The 19173-nt window shown below is 39.8% G+C and overlaps 1 protein-coding gene across 2 annotated transcripts in view; it reads left to right on the top strand.

Annotated features, from left to right (window-relative positions):
- The window catches only part of fbxw7 (F-box and WD repeat domain containing 7), a 145593-nt gene that overhangs the window by 104933 nt on the left and 21487 nt on the right, over window positions 1-19173 (top strand). The window contains exons 1-4 of one of the 2 annotated variants that reach the window (XM_059342538.1): window positions 4795-5277; window positions 10506-10588; window positions 12372-12513; window positions 16697-16831. In XM_059342538.1, the coding sequence (XP_059198521.1) occupies window positions 5239-5277; window positions 10506-10588; window positions 12372-12513; window positions 16697-16831 (399 nt within the window). In that variant the 5' untranslated portion in view covers window positions 4795-5238. Of the gene's footprint in view, window positions 1-4794; window positions 5278-10505; window positions 10589-12371; window positions 12514-16696; window positions 16832-19173 lie in introns of those variants that run through there. The other variant, XM_059342530.1, reaches the window with a different exon arrangement.

The following is a 19173-nucleotide window of genomic DNA, read 5'->3' as shown; positions in this document are numbered from 1 at the left end:
TAAAACAGTTGAAAGCAGGACAGATTTGACAGATTTAAGCTTTTAGAAGATTAAATTGCAGGTTTAGAAGCCAATCAGAAGGCATTGTGTGTAGTAGAGCTGCAAGATTAGTTGTCAACTATTAAATTGTTAACCATTTTGATAATCAATTATTGGGTTTGAGTCATTTTTTAAGACAGTCAAAATGACATGATTCCATCTTAAATGTGAAAATGTTCTGTTTTTGTTCCTTCTATGACAGTAAACTTCAAGTTGTAGACAAAACAAGATTATATTGCAAATCAGAAACAATATAATTCCTGTGTCATGCTGCTGTTCTTTTAAAGGTTTGTAAAACTATTATATTAACATGGCCAGTCCTAACTTTTTTTTTTGACAAACACATTTATTGATCCGTCATGTATTAAAGGTTGAAAATGGGAGTAAAATATTGTTCCTCGATTCAGTTCACAGATTGAGGCCATTGTCATCTTCCCTAAGCACCCACACCAGAGTGACTTGTTTTCCTCAGGGAAATCAGCTTCTCTGTCGTTTATTGCCTCAGCGAGGGCTCAGTGGTCAATTTTAATAGTGCACATTACTAAATAAGGACACAGGCAGACTGTTGTTCTCTCTAATGTTGGGTGATGTGATGACAGCAGACAGAACAGAGCTCTAAACCTCGTAGATCTGCTGCAGATGTAGAGGTTCATCTTTGCAGTCTGAGCTGTTCTGATGCATTTGTGTTGGACAGGTTCAGATTTTAGGTTCAATAGCTCTGTTCCTTTCAACGTATGGAGTTGTACTTTGCAAATCACAAGTCAAATCACTGACCATAGATGCCATACAGATGTTGTAACATCTGTAATACTCATACAGAAGCCCACAGCCTCCTGTTCCTCTGAGAAACTTCTACATTTAAGAAATGTCATTTTCTCCATTTCATCATCATCATCATTGTGGTTTTCTGCTTTACTGCCTTACTGCCTTCTGCTGATTATTAAAGCTAACATCATTGTGGACATGCCTTGATTGCATAAATGCAATCAAATGTTTAAATGACTTTTGTCTCCTCACAAGACAAGAAAAAGGAATATAACACAGCTGCACTGCATTGGTTTTTATCGTAAAACGAGGCTTCATCCCTCATTAACTGGCGTAACTTCCCATTTAAATTCTCTTCAGTGAGTGATAAGCAACAAATAAGACACTCAGCATTATTTTACTCAGTTATTTATGACAAAACCTCACCAACTTAAGCCTTTTAGTGTATGTGTGTATGCTGGTGTTGGGGGTGAACAACACTGGACGCTGGCTCTTTGAAGTTTAACTCTCCATAGTATTGAAGCTTTTATATCCCCCATTTTTTATTCCTATTTCCTATTTATTTTTCTCTCTCTACTTGTATACATTGTAGAAAGCGGCATCTGCCTGAAACCCCAATTTCTAAATAATTGCCAATAATTGCAAATCTTGACCTCTGTGCTTCATTTATTTTCCATCGAACATCATTGATGTCACAAGGGAGACACCAGTGGCTCTTGCTTTAATTTCTTTTTTTTGACCCGACCCCTTCAAACTTGAATGTTTCAGTCGCGTGGGTGGCTGCAGGATATGTTAATTCAACTCCATGCAGATGATGCTATTATTATCCATCGCAGAATGCCATGATCCATGGTTTCCTTATTCATCAAACCTCCCCCACGCGCATTGCATCTGTCCGGCCTGGAATGGGGCTCACACTTCACCATTTCAGGAAAATCTATTGAGAGGAGACCCCCTAGTCCTCATTTTTTTCCAGAGAGGACAATCACACAATGACACGGTGCCGTTTAGTGATGCATCACTGCCCAAGAAGTATTTGCCTCCTTCAAGTTCACCACCTCACATTCAACATTTGCTCAAGAAAGCTCCTTTTCTCATGTAGTGAAGCTTTTCCCACCAACATCTGTTGAGTTGGAACCATTCACGCTCCTCCAATCGTACGGGACAGGTGTTAGATCTTTTATACCTCTTCTAAGGCTTAAACCAATAATCAGTGAGTCAACAGAAATTATATCTGACAATTTAGATAATCAATTTAGGGCTGCAGCTAACGTCTTTCTTCATAATAGGTTCATCAACTGATTATTTTCCTTGTCAATAGATCAATAATGGTAAAAATGAATCCCCTCTTATAATTTTTCACAACACAAGTTGAAATAACAAAGATTCAAATTACCGTAATTGAGACAGAGAATAAAAGCAAATTTTCACATTTAAGAAGCCCTAACCAGTGAGTTTTTGGCATTTTTTTATGATTAAGAAATGACTGCAGATGAATTCTCTGTCCATTGATTAATTGACTGTTCATTTAAGCTCTCAATTACTTGATTGTTTAGCATTAATCAAATAAAAAATATCAAACAGCTGCTTCCAATTTGTGAGGATTCTGTTGCTTTAAAAACAGTTTTGCATTTTGGGATAGTAAGACAAAATAAAGACATTTAATGATCTGTCAACTTATGCTGGGAAATTGTATTTATTTCTGACATTTTTAGATTAAACAATCAGTTTTTTAATAGAATATATATATATAATAAATACATAAACTGATAAGGGAAATTGATTAATACATGCAGCCATAAATGTCCTCATCCATATGTTAATGGCCTCTTCCTCTGTCTTCGTACATCCAAGGATGCTAGACTTGTCTTCAGGCTTGTACACTGTCTGTTGAGTCAGTGTGCTAAAACCTTGGTATTGATGTTGTCTATTATTTGTGCACAGTCAAATGAGACAACATTTGCATTTCCCCACAAGCTATCTGCTGCACTGCGATGTAATGAGTGTATTTTTATACTTCCTCTGCTGTTCAAATATTGCAGCAAAAGGAGCCAATGTCTGATGGAGCTGGGGTACCTGAGCTTTGTGTGTTAATAATAATATTAATAATAATAATGAAGCAAGTTGAAAATGAGGTTGCTTTGGGAGAAAATGGGTTTTTTTCTCCGGCTGACCAGCAGGATTTTGGTTTTGATAAGCAGAAGGTCAGTATCGAGGGGGGGAGGCCTGTTAATGCTTTACCAACTGGCAGAAGGAGAGCGACAAAGGAGGCCACGGCCTATTCAAAGGCCACAGTGCAACCCCTTTCGCATGCCAAGCATTCCAATGTGCTGTGTAAAGGTTGAGCCGGCGGAGAGCAACCAGAGGGCCTTTCTCATGAGGGCCACCTTAAACACACACAGACAAAGCTTGGCCGACTTACTCTGATGCACCCCGACATCCAGGGGTTCGAGTGCTTCTCTGTTTGAACGTCTGCAGTGAGAAAGTGTTACTAAAATGCCAGGATTAGCCCAGTCCTCTTACACCTGTCCTGTCCGCTCAAATGATCATGATTTAAATCTCCTGCTACCTCTATCCAGACTTTACTTTGGTAAATCACCATGCAAAAAGTTTTTTACGGTCTGCAGAGTGTCACGTCACAGCAATTTCTTTAGTGTAGTCCAAAATTACTCAATGGTTCCAGCTGAAATTGTAGCAGATTTTTTAAAGAAGTCTCTTGCCAAGTTTTTATTTCCAATAACAAGCCCTAAAATCCCCCCCCCCCTGTGCCAAGTCACGCAGTAATTACAGGTGTAAGCCTGTCTGAAGGGCTGCCAGATCTCAATGCGCCGTCACCTGTGAATGGAGTCCTTCCCATGACCCTTCATTGTGTCCCGTTTCGATGATCTCATGCCAAAGTCTTGTGAAATCAAGGGTAACAAATGTTGAAGATGCATAGAAACTAAGGATGTCATCCTCATCATCCAATCATCATTATTTAGCTCTGTAAAATGTCTGGAAACCGTAAAAATGTCCATTCCAGTTGAAAAATAACTAACAATGAATGAATTATCAAAATATTTGGCAATTTGTTTTTTTGTCAATTGATGAATCAATGAGTCAGCTCTAATATGAACTGGATATCTCATAAAACAGACAATCGTGGCATTTCCAGAAGCCAGCAAACCCAAGCTCAAAGTTTAATTTAAACTGCACACAAATGTCACTGTTTATAAATGGCAGCTGGTCAGTTTGATGTAGAAATGAGTTTCAGTTTGCCCTCTTGCAGCACAGTCAGCCAGGGACACCGTTAAATATTCTCTGTTCTCAGTTTTTCTCCAAATGAATCAAACAAAAAAAAAATCTTCCAGAGGAATTATCTTGTGTGGCTAAACAAGATAAATACGTTCAGCTTACATTCACCTGAATGTAAGCTGAACGTTTTTTTTTGCAAACTAAAGCTGCCATCTTGAGGCAGTGATTTTTAGGAGCAGTAACAACAGCCATGAAGCTGTCAGCAGTGTGTATTGTTGCTAACTGGGCAGGTGCAGTCACCCATTACCTGCCATACTGAAATGCAAATATTGGCCTGTTCCATGTGTGTGCAAATAAGCAGGTGCAGCAGACGTGGATCCTTTCAGACTGTTGCTTGGTGGATTACAATGGCAGCACAGTACTTGCATGTAGTTATGTTGCACGGCTACACATATGCGTTTGTATACTCTTTAGTTTTTGATGCAGAGTGTTTCAACAGAGCTTTGGGTGGGGTGCATGCATGGATGTATGTATGAGGTGTTTTCTGCAACAAGTGGGGGTCCACCTTAACGCAAAGGGACAAGTGCGCACCCCACCCGGTCCCTCGTCTGCTCCGCATATGTCCCCGGTCCCCTGCTCGCAGAGGATGCGCTGCGCACAGTGTTGAATGTTGGACTGCACCATTCCTGCCGTCTCCACCGGGGAGGCTGTAATCCGATCCTGTTTGGAGGAGCCGTCGTGCAGCCTGTGAGGAGGAAGAGGGCACTGCTCTGCTGCTGCTGACGCTCTCCTCTCCACTCCTCCCCTTTCTGCCTGAGAGTGTCACCCTCTTTCTCCCTCATCTGTTCACTCCCTGCTCGGTGAGGCTGGTCGGCGGCGCACACGCCTCCGGGATCGTCGCATCGCATTGTTCACCCCACCGACCGAGCCCCATTTAAATCGGCGTGACACGGCGGAGCTGGTTTTTCCCCCCTTTTTTTCTCTCTCTCTCTCCTCTCAAATGCCTATACCGGGGGAATCTACCGCATGCACGCCAGTCCGGTGACGTGCCCGAGCATGTTCACATCACAGACGGCGTCGGATTTACCTGAGAGTACGCTGCCCTCACACTGTCACAGCTATCTCCCCACCACGCACTCACATTTGGACTTCACCGATTGTCACTGAAGAGGAAAAAGGGAAACACACCGGATTACAAGGATGGGGTTCTACGGCACTTTAAAGATGATTTTCTACAAAGTGAGTAGGGTTTTTCTGCTTGTATCACCCCGTGTCTTTTTATTTAGTGTTTGACTCGCTCTGCCGCCCTCATTATCTTTGACGCGCCTCTCGCGGCAGATTGTGCGGCCACTGCGGAGGACGAGCAGCAGTGAAGCAGACCCCCAGAGACGCTGCTTTAATTGCCAGGGCCTATATGTTATGTTAGCGCTGCGTTAAATGTTGGAGAAATCACGACGCGATTTGGCATCCTTTCCTTCATAGTAACTTCAGCCGTGTAAATAAACGCCACCGCACCGATTCACTGCTAATGCTTACATTTGTAAATGGGTTACAGCTGTGGCACTTTAATTCTGCAATGCTGGATGAAAATATGTTCGTATTTCTGCAATATACTGGCTGGCATTAGATCCCATTTTGCCTCAGCGTTGGCTCGATGCTCCCTGCACCTGTACATCAACTGTGGTCCTCCCCTCCACATAACCTCGCTGATGCTGTAGTTATGACATATATACTACATATAGATGGCTGATATCAACTGTTTTTTATGCTTTAAAGCATGCAGACTTCAACTTTTACTAATAATTAGAAGCTTCAGGAGCAAAAACAACCCCTGCAATCCTCCCCCAGTTTGCAGGGTTATTATGATTCTACATTATGCAGCAGTGGTTATCTTGCAGTGACCAAAGTGACTGCTGGAGATGCATGCATGTGATCAGTCTGCTGTTGCCTGTTGGAACAGCCAATTCCCTGACATTGTGCACTCGCCTCAGGCTCCAACCACAGATAATGGGTCACTGTGTCAGACTGCGTGAGGTAGAGAATATCCTCAAGGATGTTGGGTGTATTATGTTGGAAGGCAGCCATGAAATGATGCTCTCTTAGTTGGAAATGCAGAGTACAAACAACAATACGAAAGGGAATCCATTACGCAGTGTGTGCAATGTAAACAGATTTGTTAATCACATATCATTCACTCTCGTGCAGTGGGGGATTTTTTTGTGTGGCTGTGTGCACTTTGTCTGTGTAGTGTTGAAGCTCCTACTCAATTAATCCTTGTAATTAAGTGGAAAAGACGTTTTTAATCAATGGGCAATAGTTCATTGATTTGAACGGTTGCCCATTTGTATTCTCCATCCATTTTGTGGATGTGCTCATTCTGAAATATCAGGATTTTTTTTAAAGAGCTTAAATATTTTTATGCAGCTCTTTAATGGTACTGACAGAAACTGACAGATTTATTTCAAAGACCTATTCAGACCCTGTTTTCTGGATAAATAACGGGCAGTTCTCCGATGTGTTGCTGCGTCTCAAATCATGCTGATTGACATGATAAAACTGTTTCATGGCTGTTTGAAACAATATTTGAAAAATGAGAAAAGATTCTTCAAGTGACTGATGCTGCAGGATGTAGTCTGCATTGAAATGAATCAACACATTATGTAAGACTGATTGCTGTCTTTAAAATATCATTAACTCTGTGTGTATCCATCTGTCGTGCTTTTGGCCAGAAAGGGATGGGGAAGCCAAGAGGAAGGAGGGGAGGACTGATTAGCGGTGATTTACAAACACTGCGTGCTCTGGTTACCTTTTTCCCAGGCTGAAACACAAGAAGACGCTGGTTACACGCTGTTTTTTTCACGCCCGCATTTAGTTTGAGGTTTTCTTGCATGTACACACAGAGGCACACACTCACAGCCAGCCAGCACCCCCACCCCCCGCCCCCCCTTTTCTCTCTCCCACTCGGAAACACACACACACCCAAATTCATGCATACACACACCCAGGCTCTCCTTGGCTACTGAACTGCCATTGCAGTGAGATCACTGCTTTAAGAACAAGGCAGTTGGGTTTACGAGCCGGGTCTTAACAAGCAGGAGTATCTTATAATCACCCCTTTATATTCCTGAGCAATCAAACAGGCTGTCAGTCAGTTATTTTAAAAGTAGACGAGTGGAACACAAGATACACATCAACCAAGCTTCTGAAAACATTCGGACCACATTTGCATGTTTATTTGCCACATTGATTGAATTCCCCAGTGTCTCGTCTATACATCGCTTTAATAAATTACTCGAGATTTGTATGGCTCTTCCCTTGAATCCCCTCCTGCAGCTTTACACAGGAGCTGACCTGTGAGGAAAAGATCACAAATCATTGGTAGGATCACAATGTAATGTCCAAGGGGCACCTAACCTGCAGTACAAGTTGGTGTGCTGGTCATGTACACACGCCTCTATATAAACTCAGGCTTTGGTTGTTCTGTCAGTTGTTTTGGTGCATTGATTCATCCTTTACTTCATCTTGAATACCGAGGTATAAAGAAGTAGTATTGATGTCTGACGCCATGAGAGCAGCTGCTGGTAATCCTGCTCATCATTCAGCATTTCTGGATATCAGTTGATCGTTTTTTATATACTTTGCGCTGGTTTCAACACTCAAATGTGCCTCTCGGCCTGAAAACACAGAGGACAAACATACACTTAGCAAATTATAGTGATAAACAAAAAACACACATCTTGAGGAGAGATGTGTAATCATGCCACAGTAAATCCAGACAGTATGGAGTCAGATGTCCAGTGCAATACCGTGCCAAAAATACATTAAAGAGACGTTGTTTGACTCAGAATGGGGAGGAAAAAAGTGCATTTTGAATGTGGTTTCTGCACTCAAACAGCCATTACCAGTTTCTACAATAGCAGGAAGACAGATGGAAGTTCTGCAACACATTTTCCAGTGCAGGTTGTGTTTTGCAGCCCAACAGGCTGGACTGTAACTAGAACGGACAAATTGTTGACAAACTCTTTTGACCCTAAATGGAAGTATAAAACATGGATTGTTATGCCACAAGTAATAGTGAAAAAGCAAAACATACTACAGTACGGTGCAGGAATAAATCAATCATCTGCACTCGGTCTGGGCAATAATTCAACATGATTTATTGCCTATTGATATAAACTCACAAAAAGCAACTAAAATATGATTTAACAGTTGTATTACTGAGCTCCTGTAGACATTTAAAAGATTAAAAAAAAATCTTATGTATAAAATATGACGTGAAAGTTTAAAAAATTAAATATCTCAAAGATGATACTTGTGAATATTATATGTATATCCAGATTGTTAAAATCAATGTATCATCATACACAATTACATTTCTCCCAAAAATTTGATGTGAAATATTTTGAGGGAATATCATTTGAATATTGCAGTTTTGTTTTCACATCAAACTTAACCGCTCAGTTTAATGTGATTAAACAAACGTGACTCCAACTGGAAACATTCCAATCACAAGTTTTTCCTAAATTTTAAGCTCCATTAAGCAGAAAACAATAGTGTATACAGCTCAGGACAGGGTTCTCTCTGCAGAATAATGTGTAAAGGTCCACTTGTGAGTTGTGTTTTCCAACAACATTGTGCAGGATTTTCTTAAACCATTCATACATTGATTCATTCAGCTTTATTGCCGTCTGCCTAGCCGAGTGTACAACCCTGATTGTAAAAAGTTTGAACTCTTTAAAACATGAAAAACAATGCATCAAATTTAGATTCAGAAGTGTATATATTTGCAAAAAACTAAAAGTTCCCATTTTGAGCATGAAATATCTTGTCTTAATACTGTATTTATTTTTGGTACAAGATATGAAAATCATTGCAGTCTGTTTTTATTACCTTTCTCACAGTGTCCCAACTTTTTTGGGATCATGATTGCAGTTCAATCAAATTATTTTCTTAATCTGATAACTCTGTATTTGAGTGTAAGCATGTAAACATAGTGTATAGCTTCTTTCTCTAAAGTCACTTGAAACTGTTACGTTCATTCACACTAAAGTTCTTATTTAAATGAGAAAAAACTCAGTACTTTTCATTTGTCCATCAATAAATTCACACAGGAGAAAACAAAAAAAGGCTTTACCATAGGGTTATTTCATACAGATGAAATATTTATTTCAAAAAAGCAAGCTATATCGTAACATATATCATTATCAAGATGTGAAATTACCTATATGGGGAGTTTTTGCCACATCCCCCAGCCCTGATTTGCAGCAGGATGTTTATACTGCTAGTGACTCCTACAACAAAGCTCATTTCCAGTGAAATCCAGGAAGAGAATAAAGAGAACAGTCTTTTTGTCTTTACTGGAGGCTGAAGCTGAAGGACAAAGCTTTCATTTAAACATGAAACATGTTTAATTTATCAAGAAACAAGGACAGACTGTTGCATTGTATATCTTATTTTGGCCAGACGCTTCACTTCAGTTGTTCCTTGTGAATCATGAGGGACTGGCGATGAGGTGGTGATCACTTGCATGTGTGGTGAGAGGCCTTGCCAGAGAGAGTGTCAGGCATGGGATGAAGAAAATTGGCTTGCCCGGGCTCACACAGGCTCCTTTGTTTGCGCAGTTGGGTAGGTACTAACAAGGATTGGGTGGTGTGTGCACATGCAGGTGACGGAAAGAGATAAAGAACTGACTCGCTCTGTTTTTATTCCTCAAGTATCCATGTGAATTAAACTTCAGTGCCAAAGTACGCACCCTGTCCCCTCCCTGAATGAATTTGTGGTTATACCGTCTGCATGAACATGCTGTATATGTGGAGTTTCGGGTGTGAACGTGTGACTGCCTCTGGATATTACGGGGTGTCTGGTTGCGCAAGGATCACCTTCAACATAATCAAAAGAAAGCACACCATTGTTAAACAAGCACCTGCTTTTGTATCTACTGTCTCATCTCTGGAAAGGTTATTACCTCTCTGCTTCGTTATGGAGCGTCTTAATGCATTGAATCTCCAGCCTATGCATTAAAGTTTAATTTCCAATTTGCATAAAGCTGTTGCAAGACTGTGGTGTCTGGATTTTTAATACGCTGGATTTCAGACATAATGTTAACAAAGTCTAAGACTTGCAAAAAGCAATTTTCTGCTTCCATCACTGCTCTTAAAAAACGCCTGTGACGCGTGTCCTTTTTTAAATTTGCTTTTCAAGAACTGGCTTCTCACTGAAAAAGTAAAGTGACTTGGACTGTGTTTTTGAAAGAAAGTTATTTGAAGAAAAGGAAACAATGATGGATTATACAACACCATGCCAGAGCTGCCCCCCTTCAGCCAAATTCTATAGGGAGTACATTTTTATTTACTTCTCACAAGGATGCAGTGTAGTAATTAGGTTTGTGTTTTTAAATTCACTCTCCTCCATTGTTATGCTCTGGTGGTTTCTAATGTTTTTCTTCTCTCTTTTTTGTTCTTTCTCAGATGAAGAGAAAGTTGGACCATGGCCCCGAGGTCCGATCTTTCCCTTCAGGAAAAAAGCCCTGCAAAGGCCCCGAGTATCCAAGGTAAAGCTGCAAAGATTTCAGCCATAACACCTCCTAACAGAGACACATCCCCTTGCACTGCAGTGCCCTTTATTCTTTCCCACCTTCCCACCAAATTACATTTTAAAGAGTTTACCTCCTTATTTTGGTGCTTTACTCATATTAAATCAAGCTGCCATGAAAAGAAATAATGAAAAATATATCAAGAGGCATGAACAAAGAAGCTGTGCATCTTCAAACAGAATGATGCTTCACATCATATTGTATCTCCAGCATGCAGCCAGCGGCCCCAGATGTTGCTCTAACCCTCAATATTTAATGCGCATGTTCACATGTAGCCACATTAAAATTCAGACTGAACACAGCCACTTAACTGTAAATGTTACCATGTAGCTGGCTCCGTCTCAGCTTCCCCTCCCATTAAAAATGAATCAGTAATGAAATGGACCCCCAATTTTCCATTTTGCTGCCAGCTAGCAGAATCTGCAGCATCGAAGGTGTCCACTGCACGGTTTCTCCCGCCGCCTTTACATTATAAGGGCACATACGCGCCCTTTGAAGTGCTCTGCTTCTCTTCTATGTCAATTTTATTTTATATAGCAAGGCTCCTATTACAACAGGGGAATCTGGACTTGAACAGAAATCTGATGGACGGTGCATACTTTGAAGTTTTAGGGGTTAAAAATGTATCTTAGAGGTACTTTCTGGCTAATATTTACTGAGTTTTTATGTGATTTTGATGTACTGTGTGTCAATTTTGCTTCACCAAAATGATAAAATTCAGTTTGAAACTAGACAATGAGTGATAAAGACAAAGTGTTTGTTTGAAGTCTAAAATTTAGATTTATTTGGGCTAGAACTGTGCAACAAAAACATTTTTTATTAACACATTAAATAATATATTCTTCAGGGTCAACAGCAGCTGTAATATTCTTACATAATTCAAAGAGATTCTATTCTCATTATCACAGTGCATCTGTTCATTCAGTCATAAACTCTACATAATAAAAAAGAATGGGGGTTAATTAAAGGGAATTAGCATAACGTCAAAGGAAACACTATTTTTATTTGCCCAGCAGAACACACACACATACTCTCGGCCATGTGTTTTCCTTTATGGCTGAATAAAATAGGCGATTGGTGAAAATGCTTTGAGTTTAAAGAGCAGTTTAAAAAACAATTAACTCAGCAGAATTTGTGTTCAGGTGACCCGCATCTCTATCTACTCTTTGTTCTCTTTATCTCTCTCTCCATCTACTTTATCTGTATTTATCTACTCTCTCTATCTCTCTCTCTATATATCTCTATCTATCTATCTATCTATCTATCTATCTATCTATCTATCTCTCCATCTCTCCATCTCTCCATCTCTATATCTCTATATCTCTATATCTATATCTATATCTCTATCTTCTCTTTATCTCTGTATCAACTCTATCTTTATCTACTGTCTTCTCATTATCTCTATCTATTCTATCTCTATTTATCTACTCTATCTAACTCTATCTCTATTTATCTACTCTATCTAACTCTATCTCTATTTATCTATCGACCTATTGATCTATCTACTCTATTGTCTCTCGATCTACTATATCTTCTCTTTATCTCTGTATCTACTCTATCAATCTCTCATCTATCTTTCCATCTTGTCTATCTCTCCTGCAATGTTTCTATTTTTTCGTAATACTTATTTTTAAAAAGTGTTTCCACATCCTCTCTTTAATGTCTGCAGTCAGCCTGAGAAAATCCCATATTATTATTATGATTGAGTATTTGAGGGTTTTTCTTTCCTTTCAAATTGCAGCCCGACTGGAATCGTCCCATGTCCAGCCACTCCCACCACATTTGGCCACATCAGAACAGCCAACGGTCAGGGGCAGCAGAGACGGCGCATCACCTCAATCCAGCCACCCACGGGTCTCCAGGAATGGCTCCGAACATTTCAGGTGAGCACAGTGGAGTCGTTGTCTTCTTGTTCTTCCTTTTCTTCTTCTTCCTTTTCTTTTGCTTCTTTTTCTTCTTTTTCTTTTTCTTCTTCTTCCTTTTATTTTTCTTCTTCCTTTTCTTCTTGTTCTTCCTTTGCTTGTTCTTCTTCTTGTTCTTCTTCTTGTTCTTCTTCTTGTTCTTCTTGTTCTTTTTCTTCTTGTTCTTCTTCTTGTTCTTCTTCCTTTTCTTCTTGTTCTTCTTGTTCTTGTTCTTCTTCTTGTTCTTGTTCTTCTTCTTGTTCTTCTTCTCCTTCTCCTTCTCCTTCTTCCTCTTCTTCCTCTTCCTCCTCTCTTCCCCCCATGGGCAGCTCCAAACCCTTGAGCAAAAGCTCATCAAAAAGCAGATGTTGTGCCCAATCAATGTTCACTTAGTCTCAGAGATAATTGCTGCCTTGTTGTTCTGGCCCACCACATTACCATAGTCACTGTAGCGTGGAATTGGAATTAGCCGTACCTGTTCAGACTTAAAAGCAGAGTTATAACATCACACGTTCCTACTGTAGACTTGTAGGCTCTCCTGAATTTAACCAGATGTTGTCGTCCATGGCCTTCTGATGTAGAGACATTAAGGTCACTGCAGTATAATCTAAGCCTATTATTACTTTAATGGCATGTGTTTTTACTGCATTATCCAAGGACAATAATGCTGACTTTTGGTCCCTTTAAGAGGTCAAACCACTTCAGTGATTACTGTTACAGCAACATAATAATCACAGTTAACTCTATTTTTATATTCATTTTCTTATATTATTATTCTCGGTATATATGCAACATAATAGAGCCGTTTCTTTCATCTTAGACTTCAGCTGTAATGACGCCAGACTTCATGGAAATAGGATGTCATTTAAACATATTAGCCTTGGTGGGGTCTCTCTGATTTCCTTTATAATAGGTTGCCATGGACTTCATTACCTAAGAGAGCTTAAACTCATTATCTTTGAATAGCTGGGCCAACCTGTGACACCTCAGTGTTTATTTTACGAATATTAGTCTCCAGGCCTGACCTGCTGCAGTCTGCTGTCTCTAATTTGACAGCCCAGGCTGCAGGCGGCTAAACCTTAAACTTACATTCTGTACATTCCCCGATCCAGTCCAAGCCTGTAGCTGCTATTACAGAGGGAAAGTACAAGACAGCGTACTGTAGCCAGAAAGATTGCTCCTCACAAAAAACTTTCAATCTCCTGGTGTTATTTGGGGGATTTTGCTAGTTTTGAAAGACAAATACAAGGACACAAATGGCTGTGACAAAGTCACACATTACATTAAAGGATTATTTGGGGATTTTGGAAAATATACTTACAGCTTCTTTGCATATGATGTAATACATCAGCTGGAGGCAGTTCTGAGGCAACGACTACAAATACTGTAGAAAAGCTGTAAAAAAGGTGCAAATCTCAGGCATTTGTTATCAGGAAAAAAATCGAGGGCTACTTTTGATCCCCCAGAATACCACTACAAAAAGGGGAAAAGTAACAAAAAAAAACAAAAAAAACTCCACCCTAAGTTTAAAGTAGTGGAGTCAATTGATGTTCCTGGAGTTGGTTTTGCCATGCATTTTCAATGTGCTATGACAACTTCTCTGTGATTTTGTTTTTTTAGTCGCAACCCAGTTGCTTTTCATGAGACCTCTGGAAAGCATGAGGTAGAATATAGTAGCTAAACTAAGTTTAAACTTAGTTAGCTTGCAGCCTGATACCAGTGTTGTATCCACATACATATTTGAGTTAAAATAGCAGTATAGAAATAAAGTAATTCGCTCAGTCACCTGGGCTAAAACAAGAGTCCCTTAATACTTCTTTGGTTCCGAGGTCATGGAGCAAATAACACAAAAAATAGTTATAATCCTCTTGACTCTTGTTCACTTTCACAACAGTCACCATGTAGTAATAGGTCTGGAGGACGAGGTCATTTGTCACAATGACAAAATGATCAAGGTTTGGGAAAACTCACTTTACTTACATTTGTCTGGATCACATTAAACATGACCTTCAGATTTCTGGTGGTACCTGCTGAGTGGAGCTTCATCTAACACTGTTATGTGGGCACTTTTTTCTCTTTCTCATTCAATTTATCACTTCTGGCCCTCATTATAGTTCTGTAAAGTAAAAAAAGAAACAAACTGTGGACTAACAGTAGTGTTTCTTTCCATATGTCACCTGTATGAAAAAAACCCAAATGAGCCTTGTAGGTGGACTACTTGATTTCTATAAACCGCATTGGTATAGGAATGATTCTGTCCCACACTTAGATCACTATCAACAGTTTCCACTGTAACACAAATCCTCATTATTCAACAATAAATGTTGCTAACTACAACTGTGAATACACAACAAACTAGAAGCTTGAGGGTCTTCTGGCAGTGTAAACAAAAAAGTTCCCATCTTAGGTTAGGTTATAATTCACAACCCTGTAGTTGCTCAAACAAAAGGGACTCATAAGGCAGAAAATAGATGTAACGCATAAGTAGCTGCTGCTTCGTCCTCCCTATGGCAGGGAGGAGGTCTCTGAACCCCCTGATTACCTTCACATCCAGCACCTCTGGCTAAAGCTTTTAGCTGCCAAATTACAGGTGGTTTGCGTGTGCCAGATTTTCCATCCTGCCTCGCAGCCTGTAATCATTGTTAGATTTCAGCGCTCCACAGAGCAAAACAACCGCGACCGCCGGGTCCAACATACAGTACAGTGCTAGTCATCAGCAGACGTTACACAACTGAATGTTCAAGCAGAAGAAATAGCTCCACAGAGTTCTTATAATGCTGTTTATAGAAAATATAGTGCCTGATGTTTTAATTTTCCACTTACATGTTGGCTAGAAATAAGCAGGTGCCTTGAGCTACTCTGTACTGCTGTGAAGTAGGGAACATTAACGTGTTACAGACGTGCTGCACAAGGCACTACGCTTCCAGTCAATGTAAAATAACAGATTATACGAGCACACTAAGGCGACTGCTGTCGTAGAATTTGAATTCTTCAATTTGAATTTGAAGATGTATTAAAATATCAGACATATAGCGGTTTAAATATGCATCAAACATGTTTTGATAAACACACAGAAATCCGACCAACAGTCACAGTCTCTTTGTAGGAAACTTCTGCTTGATTGAGATATGAACAGCTCGGATTTGGGAAATCCCAAGTTTGACCAAGATAACCTGGCACAATCAGCCGCATAACGCCCCGCTGTTAAGTTTTTCAGTTAACACTCTGCATTTACAGCTGCGTTGGGCGTGGCAGTCGAGATGTGGAGATTTTATATGTGTTCAACTGTGTCGCCACCTGTGATGGCCAAAACAGTTTTTTCCTCTATCTTTAGAACCTCAGGAGAGGACAGAATAGAGACCGCAGTGATATAAAAAGCAATAACAGCAGGCAGAATGCACTTAATGATGCCACATGAGAGAAAACTCTTCAAATAGCTTCAGTATGTGTAAGTGTATTCGTATGTGATTTGGTATATACATTTAAGAATTTGCAGCATCTAAGCACAACTAGATAAAAGGGAAATAACGTACAATGTATTTATTTCATTGTCAACTATTTCTAGTGATAATTGAGAAAATAAAGAATTGATAAAAAATAAAATAAAGGGCTATAAAACATCAGTACTGTCTGTTGCCGACAAATAAATTAAGATTAAATAAAAAATAAAATGAATAACTAGCATAATTTCTGAATCACTAAATTATCATTTTCTGCAATATAATAAAAAATATTGTGTAAGATAAACTTTTCTTATTGACACAGATTAGGGTTGGGTGATGTCCACCGTGAAACATCACGATTGATGATACAACTGGTGCCTATTCACCAAAGCTTTTAAGCATAAAAGAATCCTTGATTTTATTTATTCTTTCACCAGCAAAGAGTCAATTGCAAACACTGTGAAATAAGTGTGTTGGGAAAGGTTTAAATTAGTTTGAACGAATTCTCTTCTGCTTTAAATGTGTTGATGTGACAGCCCCAGTGTACTCGCAAAATCAGAGTATGCTCCATTAAATAAAGCAGAATTGTTACGCTCTAAGTTAACAAACTCATTGGCTGATTCGGACCAAAACAAACCAACCAAGTGTGAAAAGTCTCTTGAGACTGAAGTCTTTGCCAGTAAGAGCGTGTAAAACCAGTTCTTTTGTCCTCTGTGTTGCAGAGCTGGACCGGCCCAGAGAAGCTGCTGGCGCTGGATGAGTTGATTGACAGCTGTGAGCCCACACAAGTCAAGCATATGATGCAGGTGATCGAGCCGCAGTTTCAGCGAGACTTCATTTCCCTGCTGCCCAAAGAGGTGAGTTCCTAAATCATCTTCTCTGTTATCAGTCCCCGGTCCCTCTGACCTGAACTCCCGTGGGAATCCCTTTTGGGAGAGACATTGTTTTTGAACGTACGATGTCTGATAAAGACGAGGCTTCCTCTCCAGCCCTAATCCTGTCGTAGTCTTCCCTCAGATCATCTAACGACATTCACAGCGAAGTGTCTTGTTTCTTCCTCTGCATCTTAACTGACAATACAAACAATCCGAGGTGCCACACTGACGATAAGATCACATAAGGGATTCTTAGAAAACAGCCTCAATCCACCGTATCTGCTGTAGCTGATCAAATACTTAACACCTTGTCTCTCCGTGGCAGGTGTTGGGATGAAAAGAAAGGGCTGCTTGTATTGAGAGTGAGGCAATAGGATGCAAGATTTCAAGGTGTCAGCAGCACTTGCACTAAAGCCAAACACACAACAGCTTCATGTGTGTGTTCCCACCAGGACATGAACCCTCTCTTTTCATTTTGTTTTCCCTTTCTTTTTTTATATCCTGTTCCCACTGACTTCTTTTGATAATCCTGTCTGTCCTCTCTGCCGGAGCTGCTGGAAATATACTGAGGGGTTCTGTCAAGTAATTTGAACAGGACAATCCCTGTGGTCACACTATAGATACAGTTGAAATTGAACCCATGAAGAGAATCAGAAGAAGGCGGTGTGTCGGGCTTAAAAAGCAATCACTAGGGGCTCCGGGTCCATTCATAAAACTTTTTGAAATATCCCGAAGCCCAGTAATGACTACTGGCTTAGACAGGCTTTTGGGTGATTTAGGTATGTCAGGGTTTGTGGGTCTTGTCTGGGCCAAGTGATTTGAAATAACCCTAAAACTAAATTTTTAATACCGAAAAACCTTCAGCAGGTAGACAAAAAACATTAAATTAACCCTAAGCCCTCTTTTTAAAATGTCACACCAAGTTTTGAAGTCTGTGAAGTTGGAGATTTACTTAGGACAAATCTCCAAATCTTTCATAAATAATATAATTATGGCATTCAGACGAGGAGCCTGACAAATATAGATTCTGGCTTAAATTGAACTCATCGTCAGATTTCAGATAGATGACTAAATTCATCTGTTGCACTAAGCTGTCTAGTTACTGGCTGTCTTAACCGGACTTATTTGCATTGAATTCTGAGTAAATTAACTAAATTAGTAACTAAAATAACATGGCTGATGGAGCAACAGTGTCAACTCTGTTTGTTCCAGCAGAAAATGTTTGCTTTCTTTTTTATTAAAAGTATTTTTTATTAGTTTTTTGGGGGTTTCACCAAAAAAAATTTTGAGGCCCCCATCCCAGACATGACCATAACCTATTGCACCATAAGAAGATTTACAGTATGACATTTCAAAGTTCAGTGTTAAATATGAAAAATAATTTCTAAACACAAGAACAACACAAAAGCGGGACGGCATATTAAGTTTCTCAGGTGTCCTGATCCAGAACTAGTTGCCAAATGGTTTAAAAGTTGAGGGAACAGCCTCTTGTAGCATAACATTTATTTTGAGGCTTGGATGATGCATGTCTAATCCATAGATGGAAAGTTGAAGGAAATGTTTGTTTCCATTTGAGCAGAGTGTGTCTTCGAGCCAGGAGCGTAGCGAAGGCTATCATGTTTTAGAAGTATCATTTGAGACGGAGATCCTGCGCTACCATGCCAAATACTGCTTTTCTGGCTGTAGGTTCTATAGTTGTATCTATTTTTCGCCTCTCAGTGAAGAATTTGAATATAGATTGCCAAAAATCTGCTAACTTTCAGCTGAGACAAAACCTGTACAATACTGTGGCTGGTTTTGTCGCCCACTTGACAGTGCAGATTTTGCCAATGAGCTCTTAAGATAGAAAATGAAGGGGGTAAAACAATGATTTATATAATTTATTCATGGTTCAACCCTCCCCCTCTATCTCCCGCTCCCCTCTCACATTCCTTCTATTGTTATTTTACTGTGTTGATCTGTTCTGTACAAACATCTACTGTCTGTCCTTGGAGGGGGATCTCTCCTCTGTTGCCCTCCGTGAGATTTCCCATTATTTTTTCAGGGTTTTTTATTGCTTACTTTTCTTTTTTTGAGGGTTTTTTCCTTATCCAATGTGAGGGTCAAAGGACAGAGGTGGTCTAAGGCTCTACAGACTGTAAATAAAACTGAATTCAACTGAATTTGGTAACAAAAATGACCAGCAAAGTCTCTGGGTCCAGTTCCTCAAATGTGGGAATTTGATGCCAGAAGATTTTGTCATAAATGATAGTAAACTAAATGACTTTTTTGGACATTTGGTCGAATAAAAGTGCAGCTATGAATACATCTCCTCGGGCTGTGAG

The sequence above is a fragment of the Centropristis striata genome, chromosome 1, assembly GCF_030273125.1.
Source record: "Centropristis striata isolate RG_2023a ecotype Rhode Island chromosome 1, C.striata_1.0, whole genome shotgun sequence".
Taxonomy (NCBI): Eukaryota; Metazoa; Chordata; class Actinopteri; order Perciformes; family Serranidae; genus Centropristis; species Centropristis striata.
The sequence above is the reverse complement of the archived record's forward strand: the minus strand, read 5'-3'. Positions and strand labels throughout refer to the sequence as shown.